The sequence below is a fragment of the Lycium ferocissimum genome, chromosome 10, assembly GCF_029784015.1.
Source record: "Lycium ferocissimum isolate CSIRO_LF1 chromosome 10, AGI_CSIRO_Lferr_CH_V1, whole genome shotgun sequence".
NCBI classification, from domain to species: Eukaryota; Viridiplantae; Streptophyta; class Magnoliopsida; order Solanales; family Solanaceae; genus Lycium; species Lycium ferocissimum.
Genome location: NC_081351.1, coordinates 2,483,771 through 2,504,417, shown reverse-complemented (window position 1 = coordinate 2,504,417; position 20,647 = coordinate 2,483,771). Strand labels below are relative to the sequence as shown.

The 20,647-nt window shown below is 40.5% G+C and overlaps 1 protein-coding gene across 1 annotated transcript; it reads right to left on the bottom strand.

Moving 5' to 3' along the window:
• Window positions 1–1,141: 1,141 nt before the first annotated feature.
• LOC132033550 (uncharacterized) lies at window positions 1,142–1,657 on the bottom strand. The gene has a single exon (XM_059423557.1). The coding sequence runs from the start codon at window positions 1,655–1,657 to the stop codon at window positions 1,142–1,144; it is 516 nt and encodes a 171-aa protein (XP_059279540.1).
• Window positions 1,658–20,647: the final 18,990 nt, after the last annotated feature.

Below are 20,647 nucleotides of genomic sequence, written 5' to 3'. Positions count from 1 at the left end.
CAAATTATGCCAATACACAAAATTAAGGATTAAGGGGTAAAATGGTCAATGCTTTTAATTACTCAAACTCCTTGAATTAAAGGGAATAACATATTTCCTAATTTGATTTTTGACAACAATTAAATAAATGATTATTTTAAAATTGCTTTTCTTTGATTAAATCTTGCAAATACCTCATAAATGTCATAAAATGTACCAATTAATTTCTAAATGATTTATAATATCATAGAAATTATTTTATCAATTTAAAGGATTGACCTAAGAAATTTTATAAAAATTATTTTGACCTCTAAAAATGCATGTTTTGATTTTGTTTGCCATCCAAGGACTCTGAGTAATTAAAATAAATCACGGGAGGTAAAAAATTAGGTGTCAACACCACATCCGCTCCAGCTATCTCACCTCAGCGGAGAATCGTCCGCTGGGGTGGATGTCATTGAAAATCTAAACCTCGTGCCTCCAGGCCAGGCCCCACTGAGGCGGACTCGCAGAGGCGCAACTAGTCTCGTTGGGGCGAGACACCAGCACCAGCAAAATTTGGTTTTCACCAAGTTTCACCCCAAATCCCGACATCCATCCGAGGCCTCCCGAATACAAACCAGACATGCAAACATATGTAAAAATACGCTACGAACTCACTCGTGGCCTCGAAATTCCCAACGGAGGTCTATTTGACAAGGTCAACCCCCAACCAATGGTATAAAACGCTCCCGAATGCCTCAGGAACCGAACCAAATATCCCACTAAGTCACAATCGACCCTCCGAACCTCACGCAATAGATGAAATTTTGAAAAAATTGCGTTTACCCAAAAGTCAGCTATTGGTCAAACCTTTCACTCAAAAGCTCTAACTTCCTCAAATCATTCTAAAAGTCACCCGATGACCTTGGGAACCGTGTCACCCATCCCCACGGAGCAAAGCCATACCAATAGGGCTTGGGAAAGGGTCAACGGGCTTGGTCGTTACATCATATACCAATTAAACAATTGTTCATCCTGGAACGACAAAGGAAAGAAACTGAGGAAAAGTACCTGAGTCGGTAAACAAATGGGGATATCTAGTACGCATATCGGACTCGGTCTCCGATGTGGCCTCGTCAACTGGACGGTACTTCCATTTCACCTTAACTGAAGCTATCTCCTACGACCTCAACTTTTTCTCTTGCCTATCCAAGATCGCTATAGGTTCTTCCTCATAAGACAGATTCTCATCGAGCAAAACTGTGTCCCAACGAATGATATAAGAACTGTCTGAATGGTACGTCTTCAGCATGGAAACATGAAGTACCGGTTGAACACCTGACAAGCCTAGTGGCAAAGCTAACTCATAAGCCACTGTGCCAATACAACAGAAAATCTCAAATAGGCCAATGTACCTCGAGCTTAAATTGCCTTTCTTCCCAAATCGCATGAAACCCTTCATGGGTGAAAGCTTCAGAAGAACTTGTTCACCCTTCATAAACTCCAACTCCCAAATCTTCCGGTCCGTATACTCTTTTTTCCTGCTCTGGGCTGCCAGAAGCTTTTCTTGAATCAGCTTCACTTTGTCTAAGGGCTCTCTCAGCAAATTCGTACCCCAAGGTCTCACCTCAAAAGTATCAAACCACCTAATCGGAGAACGACACCTCTTACCATATAAAGCCTCGAATGGCGTCATATCAATACTCGAATGGTAGTTGTTATTGTATGCGAACTCTGCCAATAGTAAGAATTGGTCCTAGTGACCACCAAAGTTGATAACACAGGCTCTCAACATGTCCTCAAGTATCTGAATAGTCCTCTCGGATTGACCACCGATCTGCGGGTGAAACGTGGTGCTAAGATCTAACTGAGTACCCAACTCCTTCTGCAAAGTCTTCCAGAAATGGGAGGTAAACTGAGTACCTCAGTCTGAAACAATGGAAATAAAAACCCCAAGCAATCGCACAATCGTTTGTTGAAACAGAATGAAGTGCGCAGACTTAGTCAACCTATCCATAATGACCCAAATCGAGTCAAATCTGCCCAAGGTCTTCGGGAGACCCACAACAAAATCCACAGCTATCATCTCCCACTTCCACTCGAGAATAGGCATCCTCTGAAGCGCACCGCCGAATCTCTAGCGCTCATACTTAACCCGCTGACAATTCAAACACTGAGCAATGATATCCGCAATGTCTCTCTTCATCCTACCCCACCAGTAGTGCTGTCTCAAATCACTATACCTCTTAGTAGCACCTGGATGAATGGAATATCTGGAACTATGAGCCTTTTCCAATAAAAAAAAAAACAGACTACCCACACGAGGCACGCAGACGCGCCCGTTGATCCTCAAAAATCCCTCATCATTAAGCATGGCCTACTTGGCCTCGGCACTCAACACTTTATCACGAATGTTGCACAACTTAACATTATCAACCTGTTGTGCCATAATCTGCTCCAAAACAGATGACCTTGCTTCAACACGCTAACACCCTACCCGGATCCGAAATATCGAGTCTCACAAAACTGTTAGCCAGAGTCTGAACCTCCATGGCTAAAGGACGTTCCGCAGAAATCAACTGAGCTAAACTGCCCATACTCACTGCCTTTCGACTCAATGCATCAGCTACCACATTGGCTTTGCCTAGATGATAAAGAATGGTGATATCATAATCCTTAAGTAGCTCCGTCCATCTACGTTGTCTAGAATTGAGATCCCTTCGATTGAACACATGTTGCAGACTGTGGTGATCGATGAACACCTCACAATGGACCCCATATAAGTAATGCCTCCAAATCTTCAAAGCGAAGACTGCTGCGGCCAACTCCAAATCACGAGTAGGGTAGTTCTTCTCATGAATCTTCAATTGCCTAGAAGAATAATCAATAACTTTGCCCTCTTGCATCACCATAACGCCTAAACCAATTCGCGATGCATCATAATAAATAGAAAAATCTTTACCCTCCATAGGTAATGGAAAAATTGGGGATGTAGTCAACAAGGTCTTGAGCTATGGAAGCTCTTTTCACATTCATCGGACCACTAGAAAGGTACCTCCTTTTGAGTAAAATGAGTCAAGTGAGAATACATCGAAGCAAACCCCTTTATGAACCGACGGTAGTAACTCACCAAACCCACAAAGCTACGAATCTCAGTCACCGAGGTGGGCCTCTCCCAATCTCTAACAGCCTCAATTGTCACGAACCAATCAGAGGGCCATGACGGGTACCCGAAGCTAACCTACCGAGCACCTCTTAGCATACTTCTCATTATCATTCTAAGTGGACCATGAAAGATAACGTATGAATGTCATAATAAAAAAGGGCATGGATTCACCAAAATAGTAGCTCATTTATTTGAAGATCATTTACTAAGCCCATGTACATATATACAATCCGATAAGGCTGCCAAAAATGATATACAGAAGATGAACCGATAAAGTTATAGGACGTTTAACTATACATATTTGTCTACGAGCCACTATGTAGAGTACAAGAAATCATAAGGACGGAATAGGACCCCGCCGTGCCCAAATATGTACACAAAATAGTAATACCACGAGACTGCAGCTCCGAAGCAAATGGAGCGCTCCTGAGACTCCGCTGATGAGGCACCTAAGGATCTGATCCGTCCCCCTACCTACCTGCGAGCATGAACGCAGCGTCCACAAGTAAAAAGACGTTAGTACGAATAATGTACTGAGTATGTATGGCATGAATAGCAACATAAGAAGAGATATGGAAAATAACATAAAATAAGAGGAATAACCTGTACATCTGAATGCCTCTTGAGGAGAATATCATGCATGCTTAGCTTTAGAAAAAAATAAACCATCTCATACATTCATATATATATAGTATACTGCCCGGCCATATAGGCACGGTGTTATCATCATGTCATCATCATCCCGCATCCGGGACGATATCATAAACTGCCCACCGCAGTGGTGTGCATATCTACATAACTGCCCGGCCGCCTATAGCGCGGCGCGATGTGTGTGTGTGTATATATATATATATATATATATATATATAAAGCATGCATGAGAGCCCAAATGAAACATTACTACTTTATCGGAGTGATATAAGGTCGATAACCCTCCGATTTCTATTATGGAATCATCATCATCGCTATATCTCACCTTGAAAGAACAATTTTTATAAGATGAGGTCAATAATAATGAGTAAAATCAATAATCATGGAACAAGCTCAATAATAATGTTACGAGAACATCAAGAACTATAAGCTTTGGTATCTTCAGGAATAGGATCATCATCATCATCATTATTATAATCATCATGGAGAGAATTTATCAACCATATCATAGGAACTTTGAGAATTATGAGCTCCTAGCATTTCTAGGAGTAGGACATTATGGATACCATGAGTGATTCACAATAAAGGAATCATGCATTTAAAAAGAAGGGTTAGCCTTACATACCTTTACATCTTCTTAACTACTTAGCGTTTTCCTCCAAAGCCCACAAAATCTACATTCAAGAGGATTCATACTAAGGTTAAGTCTTGAAAACATTCTTAAGTTCAAACTAGCATAACTAACGAGCTAATGAAATTTGGGCAGCACTTCCCCCATTTTGTCAACTTCCACCATATCACGAAACAACTACCAAACAACAATAACAACATCCACAATATCATAATCAAGAATTTAGATTCAATTTAATCTCAAATTTATCCAAAATCCCTTTTTAAGTTCATCTCATAGTCATCTTCTTCACCCCAACACTCTGACTTCTCCACTTTAATTCTTTTCCTTTCCAAGAGTTACTAAACCTTTACATCAACTCAATCATGTAAATAATAGGAAGAACATACCTTATTATAGAAGAACTTCACCTTCCTCAACTCCTTTCAAGACCAAGTTTATCACAACTTTGAAGAGAAGCAAGAACAATCACCTTTCCGTGGATTATCTTTGGGTTTTGACGTTGATATTCTCTCTTGATGATATGGAAAGGTTTGGAGTGTTATGGAACCTTCATTAACTCTCAAAAACTCTCTAGAAGTGTGTGGAAATAAATGTGGGAATTTAATGTGAAAAATGGGGGTCTTTTAGGGTTTAAAAAGGTGACCAATTCGCCCCAGCGCTCCTTGTTGCGGTGAGTATGTGGCCCTGCATACTGAGTATGCGGCCGCATACTCCCTCCACAACATAGGGATGGTGTTGGGCAGAAATCTCACCCAAAATGAGGAGTTTTCTGCCAATATACAGCCCAGCATACTGAGTATGTGGCAGTATACGGTCCAATTTTCCCCAGTTTCGCAAAAATACGTTCTTGTCGATTCGTTTGACCTCCAATCCTTATGGAACCTTCTTGGCACTTATATAAAACTTAATTAATCATCTAAGGGGCCCTATATCTACCCCTCAAGGTAGTGCTAAGCAATGTATAACTCAAATGCTACGAAATCTTCCCAAAACATGACTCAAGCTCCAATTTCTCCAACGAGCTTACTTCCACCACTTCATATGACTCTGAAACCTTAAGGTATACACTTAAAATTGTCAAATACCCTTCCTAACCTTATAAGGGCTTCATGTCCACTTTAGTCTTGCATTAGTTCACTCATAATGCAAATGTCACGAAATTTCCCAAGGTGTAACATTCCTCTCCCCTTAAGAACATTCGACCTCGAATGTTTGACTTTTAGGGATTCTACAAAAATTTCGCCAAAGTTTCCCTTGTAAATATGCCATTACCATCCAATCACAACAACCCAAAATACACAATGCCTCACAGGACATAACAACAATAAAATAATGGCCACACATGACCAAGAAATCATCACAAGAAAACATTACGTACCTGGAGACAATTGTGCCTCTATTTGAATCTCATCTGGGAGTGAAAACAAATGTGGATATCTGAACTTCATATCTTCCTCAGCTTCCCAAGTCATCTCTTCCCTATTATTGTTTCGCCATAGAACTTTAACTGAAGCTACATCTTTAGTCCTGAGTCTCCGAACTTGTCTATCTAGAATAGCAATGGGAACTTCTTCATAAGATAGTTGCTTGGTGACCTGAACATCATATAGGTACAATTCTGGAAGGATCTCCAATGCAGTTACGAAGCATTGACACATGAAAAACTAGGTGGACTGTCTCCAAGTCCGAAGGTAGATCTAACTCATAAGCCACCTGGCCTACCTTGCACACAATCTTGTAAGGCCCAATATACCGAGGACTAAGCTTGCCCTTCTTACCAAATCTCATCACACCCTTCATAGGCGAAACCTTCAAGAATACCCAATCATTAACTTGGAATTCCAAGTCTCGTCGGCAGTTATCCGCATAAGACTTCTGTCGACTCTAGGCCGTCAACAATCGGTCCTGGATAAGCTTGATGTTCTCCACCGCTCGCTGGATCAAGTCTGGCCCTACTAACTTTTTCTTCCCTACTTTGAACCATCCAATTGATGATCTACACTTTCGCCCATATAGAGCCTCATACGGGGCCATCTGGATGTTGGAGTGATAATTATTATTATATGCAAACTCAATGAGCGGCAAATGATCATCCAACTACCTCCGAAGTCTAACACACATGCCCGTAGCATATCTTCGAGGGTCTGAATGGTGCGATCGGCTTGTCCATCAGTCTGTAGAAGAAATGCGGTGCTAAGTCTCACCTGAGTTCCCAAACCTTCTTGGAAGAACTTTCAAAAATTAGCAGTGAACTGTGCTCCTCTATCAGAAATAATGGGCAGTGGAACACCATGGAGTCTTACTATCTCTTTGACATAAAGCTTTGCATAATCTTCAGCTGAGTACGTAGTTTTGATTGGTAGAAAACGAGCTAACTTCGTAAGTCTATCCATAATTACCCATATAAAATCATACTTACGCTGAGAACGAGGCAAGCTTGTAATGAAATCCATATTAATCACTTTCCATTTTCAAGTTGGAATTTCCATTGCTTGCAACAATCCACCGAGCTTTTGATGCTCAATCTTTACCTGCTGACAGTTAGGACATTGAGCTATGAACTCTGCTATGTCTTTCTTCATTCCGTCCCACCAATATATGGATTTAAGATCATAATACATCTTTGTCATTCCTGGATGAACAGAATAACGGGAATGATGGGCTTTCCCTAGAATCTGTCGATGTAATCCTGCGACATCAGGAACACATAATCTGCCTCGATACCTGAGAACTCCATCTGCAGCAATCTCGAATGTGACTTTTTCTTCTGAGGAAGTGTATCTCTATAATGAATTAACATGGGGTCCTTATATTTGTGCTTTTTCACCTCCACTACTAAAGATGAAACAACTAGGTTCCGAACAAAGGTGACTCGTTTTTGCTCGAGTCCATCAAGCGAACTCCTAGGGTCAAGCTAGTCAAAGCTCACGAGCTAACTCCCTTTCTCGTCGAACATCACATTAACTCGCCTATGGATTTGCACTAAGAGCATCGCCTACTACATTCGCCTTTCCAGGATGATATAAAATACTCACATCATAATCCTTCAATAGCTCCAACCACCGTCTTTGCCGTAGATTCAGCTCCTTCTACTTGGAAATATACTGGAGACTCTTGTGGTCTGTATAAATGTCAACATAAACGCCATATAAATAATGTCTCCACATCTTCAATGCATGAATAACCGCAGCTAACTCTAGGTCATGGGTCGGGTAGTTTTTCTCGTGTTTGCGCAAGAATCGCCTTGGAGCATAAGCAATAACTTTACTGTGCTGCATCAACACACAACCTAACCTCACGCCTGAAGCATCACAATAAACAACATAGCCCTTTGATCCTTCTGGAAGTGTCAGGACCGAGGCCGAAGTCTATCTGTTCTTCAAAGACCTGAAAACTGCGCTCACAAGCATCCATCCACTGAAATTTTGCTGATTTCTGAGTCAGCTTCGTCAATGATGCAGCAATAGAGGAAAATCCTTCTACAAACCTTCTGTAGTAACTGGACAACCCCAAAAAACCACGAACCTCTGTAGGTGTTGTACGCCTTTGCCAAGTCTTCACAGCTTCAATCTTCTGGGTATCCACTCGAATACCATCAGCTGAAATAATATGCCGCAAAAAAGTTACAGAATTGAACCAGAACTCACATTTTGAAAACTTTGCATATAGTTCCCGAGTCTGAAGAACTCTAAGAACAGTACATAAATGATCTGCATGCTTTGCCTTAAATCGAGAGTATACCAGGATATCATCGATGAACACAATCACAAATAGATCTAGGAAAGGCTTGAACACATTATTCATCAAATTCATGAATACCGCCGGTGCATTAGTCAATCCAAACGACATTACCCGAAACTCGAAATGACCATATCTAGTTCTAAAGGCTGTCTTCGGAATGTCCTCTCCCCTGACTCTCACTTGGTGGTACGCCGATCTCAAATCTATCTTTGAGAACCATTTGGCACCCTGCAACTGATCAAATAAATCATCAATCCTTGGAAGTGGATATTTATTCTTTATTGTTACCTTATTCAACTGTCTGTAGTCAATACACATCCGCAAGGAACTATCCTTTTTTCTTACGAACAACACAGGTGCTCCCCACGGTGATGAACTAGGCCTAATAAATCCTTTTTCAAGGAGATCTTTTAACTGCTCCTTTAACCCTTTCAATTCTGCAGGAGCCATTCTACAAGGAGGAATAGATATGGGCTTAGTATCTAGTAACAAATCAATGGTAAAATCAATCTCCCGCTCTCGTGAAAGGCTTGGAAACACATCTAGAAATTCATTCACTATAAGGTGGAATAGATTTGCTTCGTGTCTCGAACCCGACTAAATGATATATCTAACTTTTAACAATCATCTCCTTTGCCTTGATATAGGAAATAAACCTACCTCTCGGAGACGCTGTATTCCCCTTCCATTCTTAAACTGGTTCTCCCGAACGTTCGGAAACACATTTAGAAATTCATTCACTACCAAAACAGATTGAAGAGTCGGCGGCTTTGCTTCTGTGTCTCGAACCCGGACTAAATGATATATCTAACTTTTAACAATCATCTCCTTTGCCTTGATATAGGAAATAAACCTACCTCTCGGAGACGCTGTATTCCCCTTCCATTCTTAAACTGGTTCTCCCAAAAATTAAAAATAAACCATTTTTGTTCTGCAATCAACATTGGCATAACAGGAGGCTAGCCAATCCATACCCATAATGACATCAAAATCTATCATATTCATCTCAATAAAATCGGCCATAGTAGGACGATCACAAACTACAACCACACAATTTCTATATACGCGTCTAGCTATCACTAGGTTACCAATAGGTGTAAACACCTCAAAAGGTTTGATTGGCTCAGGCTTCACCCCAATACAATCGGCAATATAAGGAGTAATATATGACAAAGTAGAACTTAGATCCAATGCATATATGTCATGAGAAGATACTGATAATATACCTGTGACAACATCGGGGGAAGACTCAAGATCCTATCATCCAGACAGTGCATAGATACGAAGCTGAGGACCACTCGAACTGGAGCTTCTCCTCTACCCCTACCACGAACTACTGGTGTCTATGAGCTTTGCCCCAAAGGGCGTACAGATGATGAAGAACCAGCTGCTGATCCTGTGGGCTGGACCCTACCTCTGCCAGCCATCGATGGACAATCACGCATCATGTGACCAGTCTGACCGCAGGCATAACAAGCATCTGAACCTAGGCAAAGACTGTCCCTAATATGGCCTACCACATTGATTGCATCGTGGTAAGGGCGGTCTTATCTGGCTGGAATCACCTCTATACTAAGAATCTGAAGCTTTACGGATCTGACCCTGTCCAGAATAAATAGGGCGATCAAATCTCTTGCCTGCAAATCGAGGAGGTGCACTAGCTGCTGAATGACCTAAATGCCTGGAATACTACTGCCTCTGACCCCCTCTGAACTCACTAATAGCACCTGAAGACCTGGCCCTCTTACTATAACCCCTATCATAATCACGTTTGCTCCTCCGCTGTTTCTGCCGCTCTTCCAAATTCTGGGCATAGGCCTAAATACGAAAGATATCTATATCTTCCTAAAGTGAGGCCGTCAGACATTTATCCATCAAATGTAGCCCCAAACCATTCACAAACTGGTGTACGCGGTCCCCATATGAGCTACAATGGCTGGAGCATACCTAGCCAAAGAATTAAAATGAAGGCCATACCGTCAAACTTCTGGCGGCAAATAGTGTCGAAGGAAAGCATCTACGAACTCTTGCCATACCGGGGGAGGTGCATTTACCCCTCTAGAAGATATCCAGGTACTGTACCAATGAACAGCTACATCTCGCAATCTGTAAAAGGCCAACTCTACTAACTCAACATCGGAAGCATGTATTATCCGTAATGTCATCAACATCTCATCCACGAAGCTCTGCGGGTCCTCATCCGGTCTTGAACCAAAGAATTCTGGAGGGTTCAAACTAATGAAATCACGGGCTCTAGCACTGACAGCTCTATCACCATGACCCGTACCCTGCCGCTAGGCCTGAATGGCGACTAACTGGGTCAGCAAATGGATTGCCTCTCTCATCTCCTGACCTGAGGCATCTAGTGGAGGAACTGAGGGTATTAGAGATGGAGCTGAGGCCCCTTCGTGCTCCTTTGAAATGGGTGGAGTATGAGAGGTCTGAGATGGAACCTCATTCTGGGACTCACCCTCCTCTATGTCTCCCGGCGGCTCCCGCTCAGTCCTCCTTCCGGACACTGTCTTGCCTTCTGGGCCGCTGTAGCTTTTCTTTTCATAGACATCGCTGAAAACATAACGCACGGTTAAGAAAAGGGAATTCTTATATCATGGCTCTATTGCACGATCTATGATGAAGAAGAAGTTCAATCATTCCCAAATGCCCCATAGCCTCCTATTTATAAGTGTAGCGCGCTTCACACCCATAAACAAGACTCTACTGGACACGGCTCGTGGGCACAATCGCATAAGAAATTTAGTACAATCGTATCATCTGAGCATCATAAGCTTAGTAACTTCTAAAGATAGGATCATTGGAGAATATCATAAACTCGTAGAAGGATAAATATTTGGCCAAAGAACCATGCCTTATGAAAGAAGGGTTAGCCTTACATACCTTTCTATCACTTGCACGTGCTTCTTCAAGCTCACGTTTCTACCTTCATTAGAGTTATACTAACATTAGAGAATGGATAGCTTAGCATTCATGACTAATTCTAGAGAAAATCGGACAGATCTCCTTTATTTATACGACTTCCTCCACATCATATATCAACTCCCAAACATCAATAATAACATTTACAATATCATCACAATAGCCTTTATTCAACTACATTACCCTTGCTTTTCAATTCACTTCCAATCATCCACAAATATCATACGATTACGTTCATTCATATACAAGGTCTATTCCATGTTCTCAACATCATTTATAACATGATCATATTCATAATGCATCAAGAATCATGACTCATTCCAAACATTTACTCCAAAAGTATATACATTCATGACCCATTTCCTATTTCCTTATATAATCCTAGTGTTTCAACTTTCAAATACATCAAATAACATGGAAACATCATAAAACTTACCTTAGAAGGTGTAGGAATGAACCTTGAGTGCAAACACCTTACTTGAGTAAAACCCTAATTTCTCCTTCTCTTGGATTCTTGCTTTGGATGAACTTTAATGGGTTTCATACACTTGATTCACTTGGTTTGAACACTAATTTCTCTTGAAAACTCTGGGAGAAATGTGAGAGATTTTTAGAGAGAAGGGGAGTGAAAAGGAATGGAATGAAATGAAACTTGGATCCTTAATAAATAACACAATTCGATCCCGACGAATATACGGACCAACATACGGTCCGTATATTTTTCATCAAGGACGTATGTCCGGACCGTATGTTTGGTCCGGCCCGTGCCCGGGCTGAACCCGGCTGGACATACGGTCCGTGAATTTTATACGGCCGTACGGCCGTATAATGTCCAAAATCCCGAACTTGTTCTCGTCGACTCGTTTGATCTCCAATCCTACCACTTGTCTAACACTTCAATACCAACCTAAGGGACATTATAACTCTTCTCCAAAATATCTTTAAGTCACCATTAACTCGTTACTCATAAATTCTTTCCGATACTTATCGTAAGCCTTGCCTTCTCTTGGCAATCTTTCTCGTCTAACATCGAATGTTTTTGAAATCTTACTTAAGGTCATCAAATGCTATTTCTTACTTATCGAGACACCATATACTCCATACTCTTCGCTAGTCTATTCACTGTGCATCAACGAAAATTTTTTGAGGTCGGGACAGGACCCCCCCCCCCCCGGCCCAAATATGTACACAAAGAGAATACGTCAATAAGCAATTGGAGCACTAATCCCGATAAGGCACCTAAGGATCGATCCGTCCCCCGTATGAACGCAACGTCCACAAGAAAAAAGACGTCAGTACGAATAATGTGTTGAGTATGTACGACATGAATAGAAACATAAGAAGAGATATGAAAAATAACATGATATAAGAGGAATAACCTGTATCTGAATGCCTCTTGAGGAGGATATCATGCGTGCTTAGCTTTAGAAAAAAATAAACCATCTCATACATACATCCATATATAGTATACTGCCCGGCCATATAGGCACGGTGTTATCATCATGTCATCATCATCCCCCGTCCGGGCATCCCGCGTTTGGGACGATATCATAAACTGCCCACTGCAGTGGTGTGCATATCTACATGTCTGCCCGGCCGCCTATAGCGCGGCGTGGTGTGTGTGTGTGTGTGTGTGTGTATATATATATATATATAAATATAAAGCATGCATGAAAGCCTAAATGAAATATTACTACTTTATCGGAGTGACGTAAGATCGAAAACCCTCCGATTTCTATTATGGAATCATCATCATCGCTATATCTCACCTTGAAAGAACAATTTTTATAAGATGAGGTCAAAAACAATGAGTAAAATCAATAATCATGGAACAAGCTCAATAATAATGTTACAAGAACATCAAGAACTATAAGCTTTGGTATCTTCAAGAATAGGATCATCATCATCATCATTATCATAATCATCATAGACAGCATTTATCAACCATATCATAGGAACTTTGAGAATTATGAGCTTCTAGCATTTCTAGGAGTAGGACATTATGGATACCATGTGTGGATTCACAGTAAAAGAATCATGCCTTAGAAAGAAAGGGTTAGCCTTACATACCTTTATGTCTTCTTAACTACTTAGCGTTTTCCTCCAAATCCCACAAAATCTACATTCAAGAGGATTCATACTAAGGTTAAGTCTTGAAAACATTCTTAAGTTCAAACTAGCATAATTAACGAGCTAATGAAATTTGGGCAGCACTTCCCCCATTTTGTCAACTTCCACCATATCACGAAACAACTCCCAAACAACAATATCATAATCAAGAAGTTAGATTCAATTTAATCTCAAATTTATCCAAAATCCCTTTTTAAGTTCATCTCATAGTCATCTTCTTCACCCTAACGCTCTATGACTTTTCCATTTTAATTCTTTTCCTTTCCAATAGTTACTAAACCTTTACATCAACTCAATCATGTAAATAATAGGAAGACCATACCTTATTATAGAAGAACTTCACCTTCCTCAACTCCTTTCAAGACCAAGTTTATCACAACTTTGAAGAGAAGCAAGAATAATCGCCAAAACCCTTACCTATAAGTTAGGTGGCGACTCGAAAAACAATGTCCATTGAGAGCACCAACCACGTAGAAGTATATTTTTTCCTTTCTTCTGGTATGATAGACAACCTTACTTCCTCGGGACCCTTTCCGTTTTAAATGAGGCAAGTGCAAATACGAATAAAAAAAAATAGAACCGCTACACGGCTCACATAACATATCCAGATCCGAAGCAAAATAGGTAGAAACATAAGAGTATGTAGAGCCCGAATCAAATAATGTTAAGGTTGACCAATTACAAACGAAAATAGTACATGTGATAACTGCATGAGAAGCCTCGACTTTTAGCCTACCAGAGAAGGCCACCTCGTCTGCCCTCAGACTGTGTACCACCTCGACCACATCGGCCTAACTGAACTCCACCCCTAGTTGACTAAGAACTATCTCAACCAGGCTGATGACTGCCTCTACCAGGTTGTGAACCCTCTCTACCTGAATATTCCCCTCCTCTAGCTAGTTGTGCTGGAGGCCTAGATACCTGTACCTGAGAACTCTGCTGGAATCCACCCTGTCTAAGTTTGGGGTAGTCTCTCACGAAATACCCTGGGTCACCTAGCAAGTCCTGCCCATCATGGGCTAATGAACTGATATCGAAGATCGAGAGTGTCCCCCTCGACCTGAGTGTCGGGAATAAAAACCCCGAGATGTTTGCCCTGAATGATACTCACTGTGCTCGGACAAACCACCTGCGGAATCTAGAGTGCTAACTTAATGGGATGATTGGAATGGTAATGCCGGCCTCTGTCATAGTTTCCCCCTCTCCTGGAAGAGGAACCACTGAAACCGCCAACTCTATGAACTCTCTACAACCTGCAACATCGCCAATCGAAGCGGAAGGGTCAATCCCTTCACAAAATGACTCACTCTCTCTGCCTCAGTAGGGAGTAACAACATAGCATTGTTCCGGTTCACTTTTACGCGAGGCATAAAAGCTACTTCGAAGTTGTGGACTCTTTTGAATTTATTTATTTTTAGAGTCGCCACCTAATTTATTAATAGAAATTAGGAAAACCGAGAAAAGGCTTTAGTCAGCAAGAGATAAATCCTTTTTAAATCAAAGTTTGAGATAACGGTTCTGGTGATTCTTTGGGGAAGGCGTTAGACACACCGATATTAATAATCCGTAAAATACAGTTAACCTTCGAGTTTCAAAGTGTGACTTGTTGTATATTTACTTTAAAAGAGTTTAAAATCTCGTATATCTTGTCATGGCATATCATTTAAATGGTTTTGGCAAAGTCCTTAATTTCTTAAAGAAAGAGAGTCGAATTCCCTTGGGAAATTCATACAAGGTTAAATAGTCATTTCATTTTTTGGACCAAAAACACATTCGAAGTTTTCCTTGAGTAGTGTTCAACTTATTTTGGTCCTAAATGTTATGGCCTATTAGTCCTTACAAGTTTGAAATATTTCAAGAATATGACACAAGATGATACTTGATGTTCGGCCAAAAATGCATATATTTAGTCATTGTTGCCTTACATTTTTGAACTTTTAATTGTCTTTTGAGTATAAATTGTAGTGGTTTGTGCTAATATTATATTTTAGTATGTAGGGAGATTTGAAACAAAATTGAATAAAAATCAGAAGAAAAGGAAAAGAGAAAAATGAGAAGAGACAAGTGGGAGGCATCATAATTACGTAATGATTGAGGCAATGTTGGTCCCAATTTGTTTGCAGTTGTTTGGTCAAACTACCAGAAAGCACTAATGTATTTACCTGGCAGCAATGTACCGACAGCGAGTAGTTTTGTGCGCGACGCACTGAAATAATTTACGGAATTAATATTCTCTCAATTCTTTTTGTACTAGGTTATTTTAGAGAACTTTGAACAACTTGAGACCGCAAGTTAAGAACTTTGGACCTAGAGAGAGCTAGGAGGCGCCATGGAGATTAGAGTTATAAGATTTTATCTTCTCTTCTCTGTAACACTTATTTTAACGTTTTTTTTAATTCGGATGATTTATTGTTTTTCCTTCATGTCTATGTGAAGCTAATCTCTTTAGCTCTAGGGTTGTGGCAAAACATAAAAGTTGTGGTTTGACGATTGTTGCTATCTATTGATTTCCATCTTTGAGTTGCTTATTTATTCTTGATCTTAATTGTTTGATTATTTGACTAAATAGTTTAGCACTATCTATGGTGCGTGAATTGAACTTGAAAGAGCGAAATTCACATAAGCAATAAGAATAAATAGAGTTTGTTTGATTAAACATTTCGCTACTGAGGATAGAAATATACCCTTTATCCCTACTTAGTTGGTTACGGAAATATAAAAGTGTTCTTATTATTTTCTAGCATTCATAAAAATATAGACGTTGGAGTAACATCTACAGGCTTGTGAGCAGTTCGAAAGATTCTCATAAAGTTAACATAAATCCGTCAACTAGTGACTCAAGAAATTGATAGGTAGAACTGTTTAAAGACTCAATTATTGTTATAAGCCCTAGACTCAAAAAAGCGAACATATAAGGTGGATTGTTATTATAAGTTGGGGTAGCCTAACTTAGCCCTAGATCTTTCTCTTCTTTGATAAAAATCAGCTCTTTAGATCTTTCTCTTCTTTGATAAAAATTCGTTCTTTCGTGGTTAAAGTTCATTATTTATTTCTTTCATTTTTAGTTAGTTGATAATTATATTTTCGGATTTTATTTCTTGTATAGATAATTAAGATCGTTTAATTTAGTAAATAGTTAATCATAAGTCCTTGTGGTACGATATGTGGACTTAAATCCTATATTACTTGTACGACTGCGTATACTTGCGTATGCGTTTGGGAGCAACAAGTTTTTGGCGTCGTTGCCAGGGACTTAGAAATTAACTATTTATCTAGACTAGACTCTTTCTGTTTGTCTATTCAAGTTTGTGTTTTTATTTTTAATTTTAGTTTAGGTCACTAATTTGTTTCATTTTTTTCACATGACGTTTTCATCTTGTCAAGACTTGGCATCTTTGGAGTTTAACTTTAAAATATATGCTGCTCAACGTGATATACTCTCAAATGTTTTTACTCACTTAGCTAAAGAAAAGTGTGAGTTCATACGTGAGATTGAAAGTTTTTTTTGTGGATCTTCACTAGTTGAATAAGGATTTGAGTGCAAAGCTTGATGCCTTTAACGCTCAACAGTTTAGTGATGAGTCATGTGTAGTTATAAAGGCACTTAAAAGCCAAATTGAGGAGTTAAAATTAGAGAGTAAATCATTACACCATATTTTTCTTGATGATGCCAATGTTGAGACAAGTGCACTAGAGTCTTGTGAGGAAGTAGATAATATTATTTTTGATGACTCTAGCTTGTGTATATATAAAGATGTAGATAGTAATGCAATTCATGAGTTTGTGCGCATTGGATATCATTCCAATCATTTTTCTACATTGTGTATTGATAGTGAGATAATAATCAATCCATTTGAACCTTTGGTGGAATCAAAGGATGATGGAAAAAGTGCCTATATTCTTGAATTTGTTGAGCCAGAAAGACAGAATTACATCCCTCAGCAAAAGTGCAGGAGGTGCGAAAGACTACATTAGTTACCTGGCTCAATTAGATATGTACCTCCACCCCCGAATCATAGCCGAAAGCTTGAAGAAAAATTGGGGTACAATTTATAAGTTCGAGATGGAGGGAAAAAGTTGGTTCACGTCGTGTCACAATGTTAACTACGGCGCTTATTGGGAGGCAAACCCAATTTCACTCATCAGGATCTGATGATATCCCGCGAAGCAATCCACAAATGATTGTAGCTCGTGCTTCGCACAATTATCAATAAGTATGTGGATGTTCAGGAGTGGAAAATTATCCTCGGGACTAGCTTTGTTGAGATCCTGATAATCCACACATATTCGGATCTTTCTATCCTTCTTCGGCACCGTCACAATGTTGGCCAACCATGTTGTGTTGGATATGAAGTTACTTCCACCACTCTGAATTTGATTTGTTTCTCAACCTCATTGTTGATTCGGATACTCAGATCTGGCTAGAATTTCCTGGTTTTCTATTTTACTAGGGCAAAGCCTTTATGGATAGGTGCTTAGTCTGGGCATATCAGCGTATGACCAGGCGAAGAAGTCCGCATATCCTTTTAACAGTACTATCAATTCCTCTTTCTGAGGTGCTGCTAGATGTGCACTTATCCTGGTTTCTTAGACCGACTCGTCATCTCAGAGATTGATTACTTCAGTCTCATCTAGGTTGGGTTTTTGTTTGTTTTCAAATTGTTATACTTCCTCAACAAGGCCTTCAGGTAACATGGTTTTCTTATCATACTCCTCGTACTCTTCCTCTCTTATGTCACTTGATTCACTCGTTTCGCGACATGTCATGACAGTAAGGATCGTTTCATTATTATTACTGAAAAACAAGGCAAAGTTTCTTAGATAAAAATTATAAGCATATAAAGAAAAACGAAATCATTTTTTTGGATAAATTGAGGCTTCATTAATTCGACAAAAGAAGTACAAACTGCGGTCCTCACTCAGATTAACATCAAATCATTTTCGTTTTGGAAAACATCACGAGGGTATTAAAATGCAAATGGTGAGTAATCGGGCCCTGACCGATTCACACTGATTTTTTAGAAAATTACAATTCATTATCTCTACCGAGGAACTAGAACCGGAGTAGAGGTCCAGTTGAATAGTTGCTCCCCCGGATCAGCATTGCGAATGGTGGGTGCCTCAGTGCACTCTTCCAAGACCATGAAGCATTATTCTTCTTGGAACAACATCCCTAACCCTTCTTCGGCATCCTCTTCGTAGGGCATTGGCATTTTATCGGGAATGACTAGTACAAATTTGGAATCGGCTTACGAAGACTGGGAGGACTTCTTCTCTTTCGACTGGCTTCAGAGGCTTCTTCAGCATTTGGGATATATCCCAGACCAAAGAAGAAATCGTCTTGAGGCATTGGGAGTTGGGACTAGTTCTAATATGCCATGCAAGTTCTTTCCGAACCACGTCCTGGTTCAAACCCATTCTGAAGCAAAGTAGATGCGATCATTTTGTACACGATCGACATGGGGGTTTGCGGGGTGGCCCTATCATAAAAGGCCCCTATCAGTTCCACCACATGAAAATATGTGCCTTCAAGGGTCCCTTCAATTATCGAGAGAAAGTTGTCGAGGTAGTTATGAATGCTGCCCTCTCAGTGGATCACGACCTCATGGCCTTCCCAGGTGAACTTCAGAGATTGATGTAGAGTGGCACTACTTCTACCATATGGATCCACGGCCTTCCTAATAGCAGGTTGTAATTGGTGGTAATTTCCATGTCTTGGAACTCAGTAACGAACTCGGCAGGTCTCATTTGGATGTACAGGTCAATCACTCTAACGGGATCACGCTAGGATCCATCAAAAGCTCTCACATTTGTACGACTCTAGCATATTTTCCCAACATCGTAGCCCAGTTGAGTGAGTGTAGACTGAGAGCAAATGTTGAGACTAACTCCATTGTCCACGAGCACACACGCTACAATCTTATCTCTGCATTGTATTATTATGTGTAACACCTTGATATGTGTTGTCCCTTCTCTTGGCAGTTCTTCTCAAGTGAAGGAGATTTGATGATCTCCTATGACGTGTGCCTCCATATCAGCCAAGTTCTCATTGCTTGTGCTCGCGAGAACATGGGTTTCATCTAATACCCTCATCAGAGCCTGGCGATCCTGATGGGAACTTAATAGTAATGCTAACACTGATGTCTGGACCGGCGTTTTCTTTAGAAGCTCGATAATGGAGTATTCTTTTGGCTCCATTCTTCACCTAAAATCTTCAGCCTCGCCTTCTGTGATTGGCCTTCTTTGGTTTCCATCCTTCCTTGGCGTTTCTTGTGCCAATTTGTCAGGTGTGTAACATCTTCCCGAATGGGTCATGCCATGAGTGACCGCAGCCTCAACGACGACCTCTTCCTTTATGCTAGAATTATGTCTTGGGATACTTGTGCTGTGACTGGCGTAGGGATTAACACATCGAGTCGAGGGCGTTCTTGAATAGTCAGAGAGCTACTGTTTGCTCAAGTGCTTCATAAGGCACTCAGACCAATAGTTTTCATACGGCCAAATCCTTTTTTCTTTCGATCATGTGGATGGTAGCATTGCCATGATTGGGCAATGGATTTGTGTTTACGTTTGGAGCGGTTCTTTGCAAATTGATCTCCCTCTTATTAATCAAGTCTTGTATCTTATGCTTCAGGTTAATATAGTCTTCTGTACTATAACCAGCTTCGCTAGAATGATAAGCACAATCCTGATTAGCTCAGAAAAGTGATTTCACGATTTGACGGGTTTTGGCGGGACAGTTTGGATCATACCTGCAGCGCTCAACCTTTCGAATAGTTGAGTTCGTGTTTCCGCCAATATGGTGAATGTTCGAGGTGGCTTTTCCTTGAAATTAGGATATGGAAGGTTGAATGTGGTAGGTGGTGTGTGATTTTGGTAATTCAATACCGACGCTCGGTAATTTTGTGTTGGATTTGGTAAGTAGGCGTGGGTGCTTGATAATTTGGTTGTGGATCTTGGTAAGTAGCTGGTGTTTCATAATTTGGTTGTGGAGCTTGGAAGGCTGGGAGGATTCATAGGAGCTTTCTTGGGGACTTTTGAAAACAGACGGTGGAGGAGCTTGATGACTTGGTTGTGCATAAAAAAAGGGGATTGGGTTGTATGGTGTTGACAAGTAGTTCCTAGGGGTGGTGACTGGTATATCTCGAGAGGGGAGTGTGATTCCTCTCGTCTAGTTTTAAGGCTGGATTAGTGAGAAACATTCATCATGTCCTCCTTTTTCTTTTAAGAGGACCCGGTGGTGCTCTGATAAGCTTGCCCATTGGTCAGAGGCGGTGATCCTCCCAAATTTGAAACCATCTTCTATAGCCTCTTCCATTTAGAGCAGTTCAAAGAATAGCCTTTCGGCCATAAAAAGCATTTTGTCATAACATTCAGGCTCTTATGATCGAATGAAAACAGAGACCAGTTCTTCTTCGCCCATGGGCGGT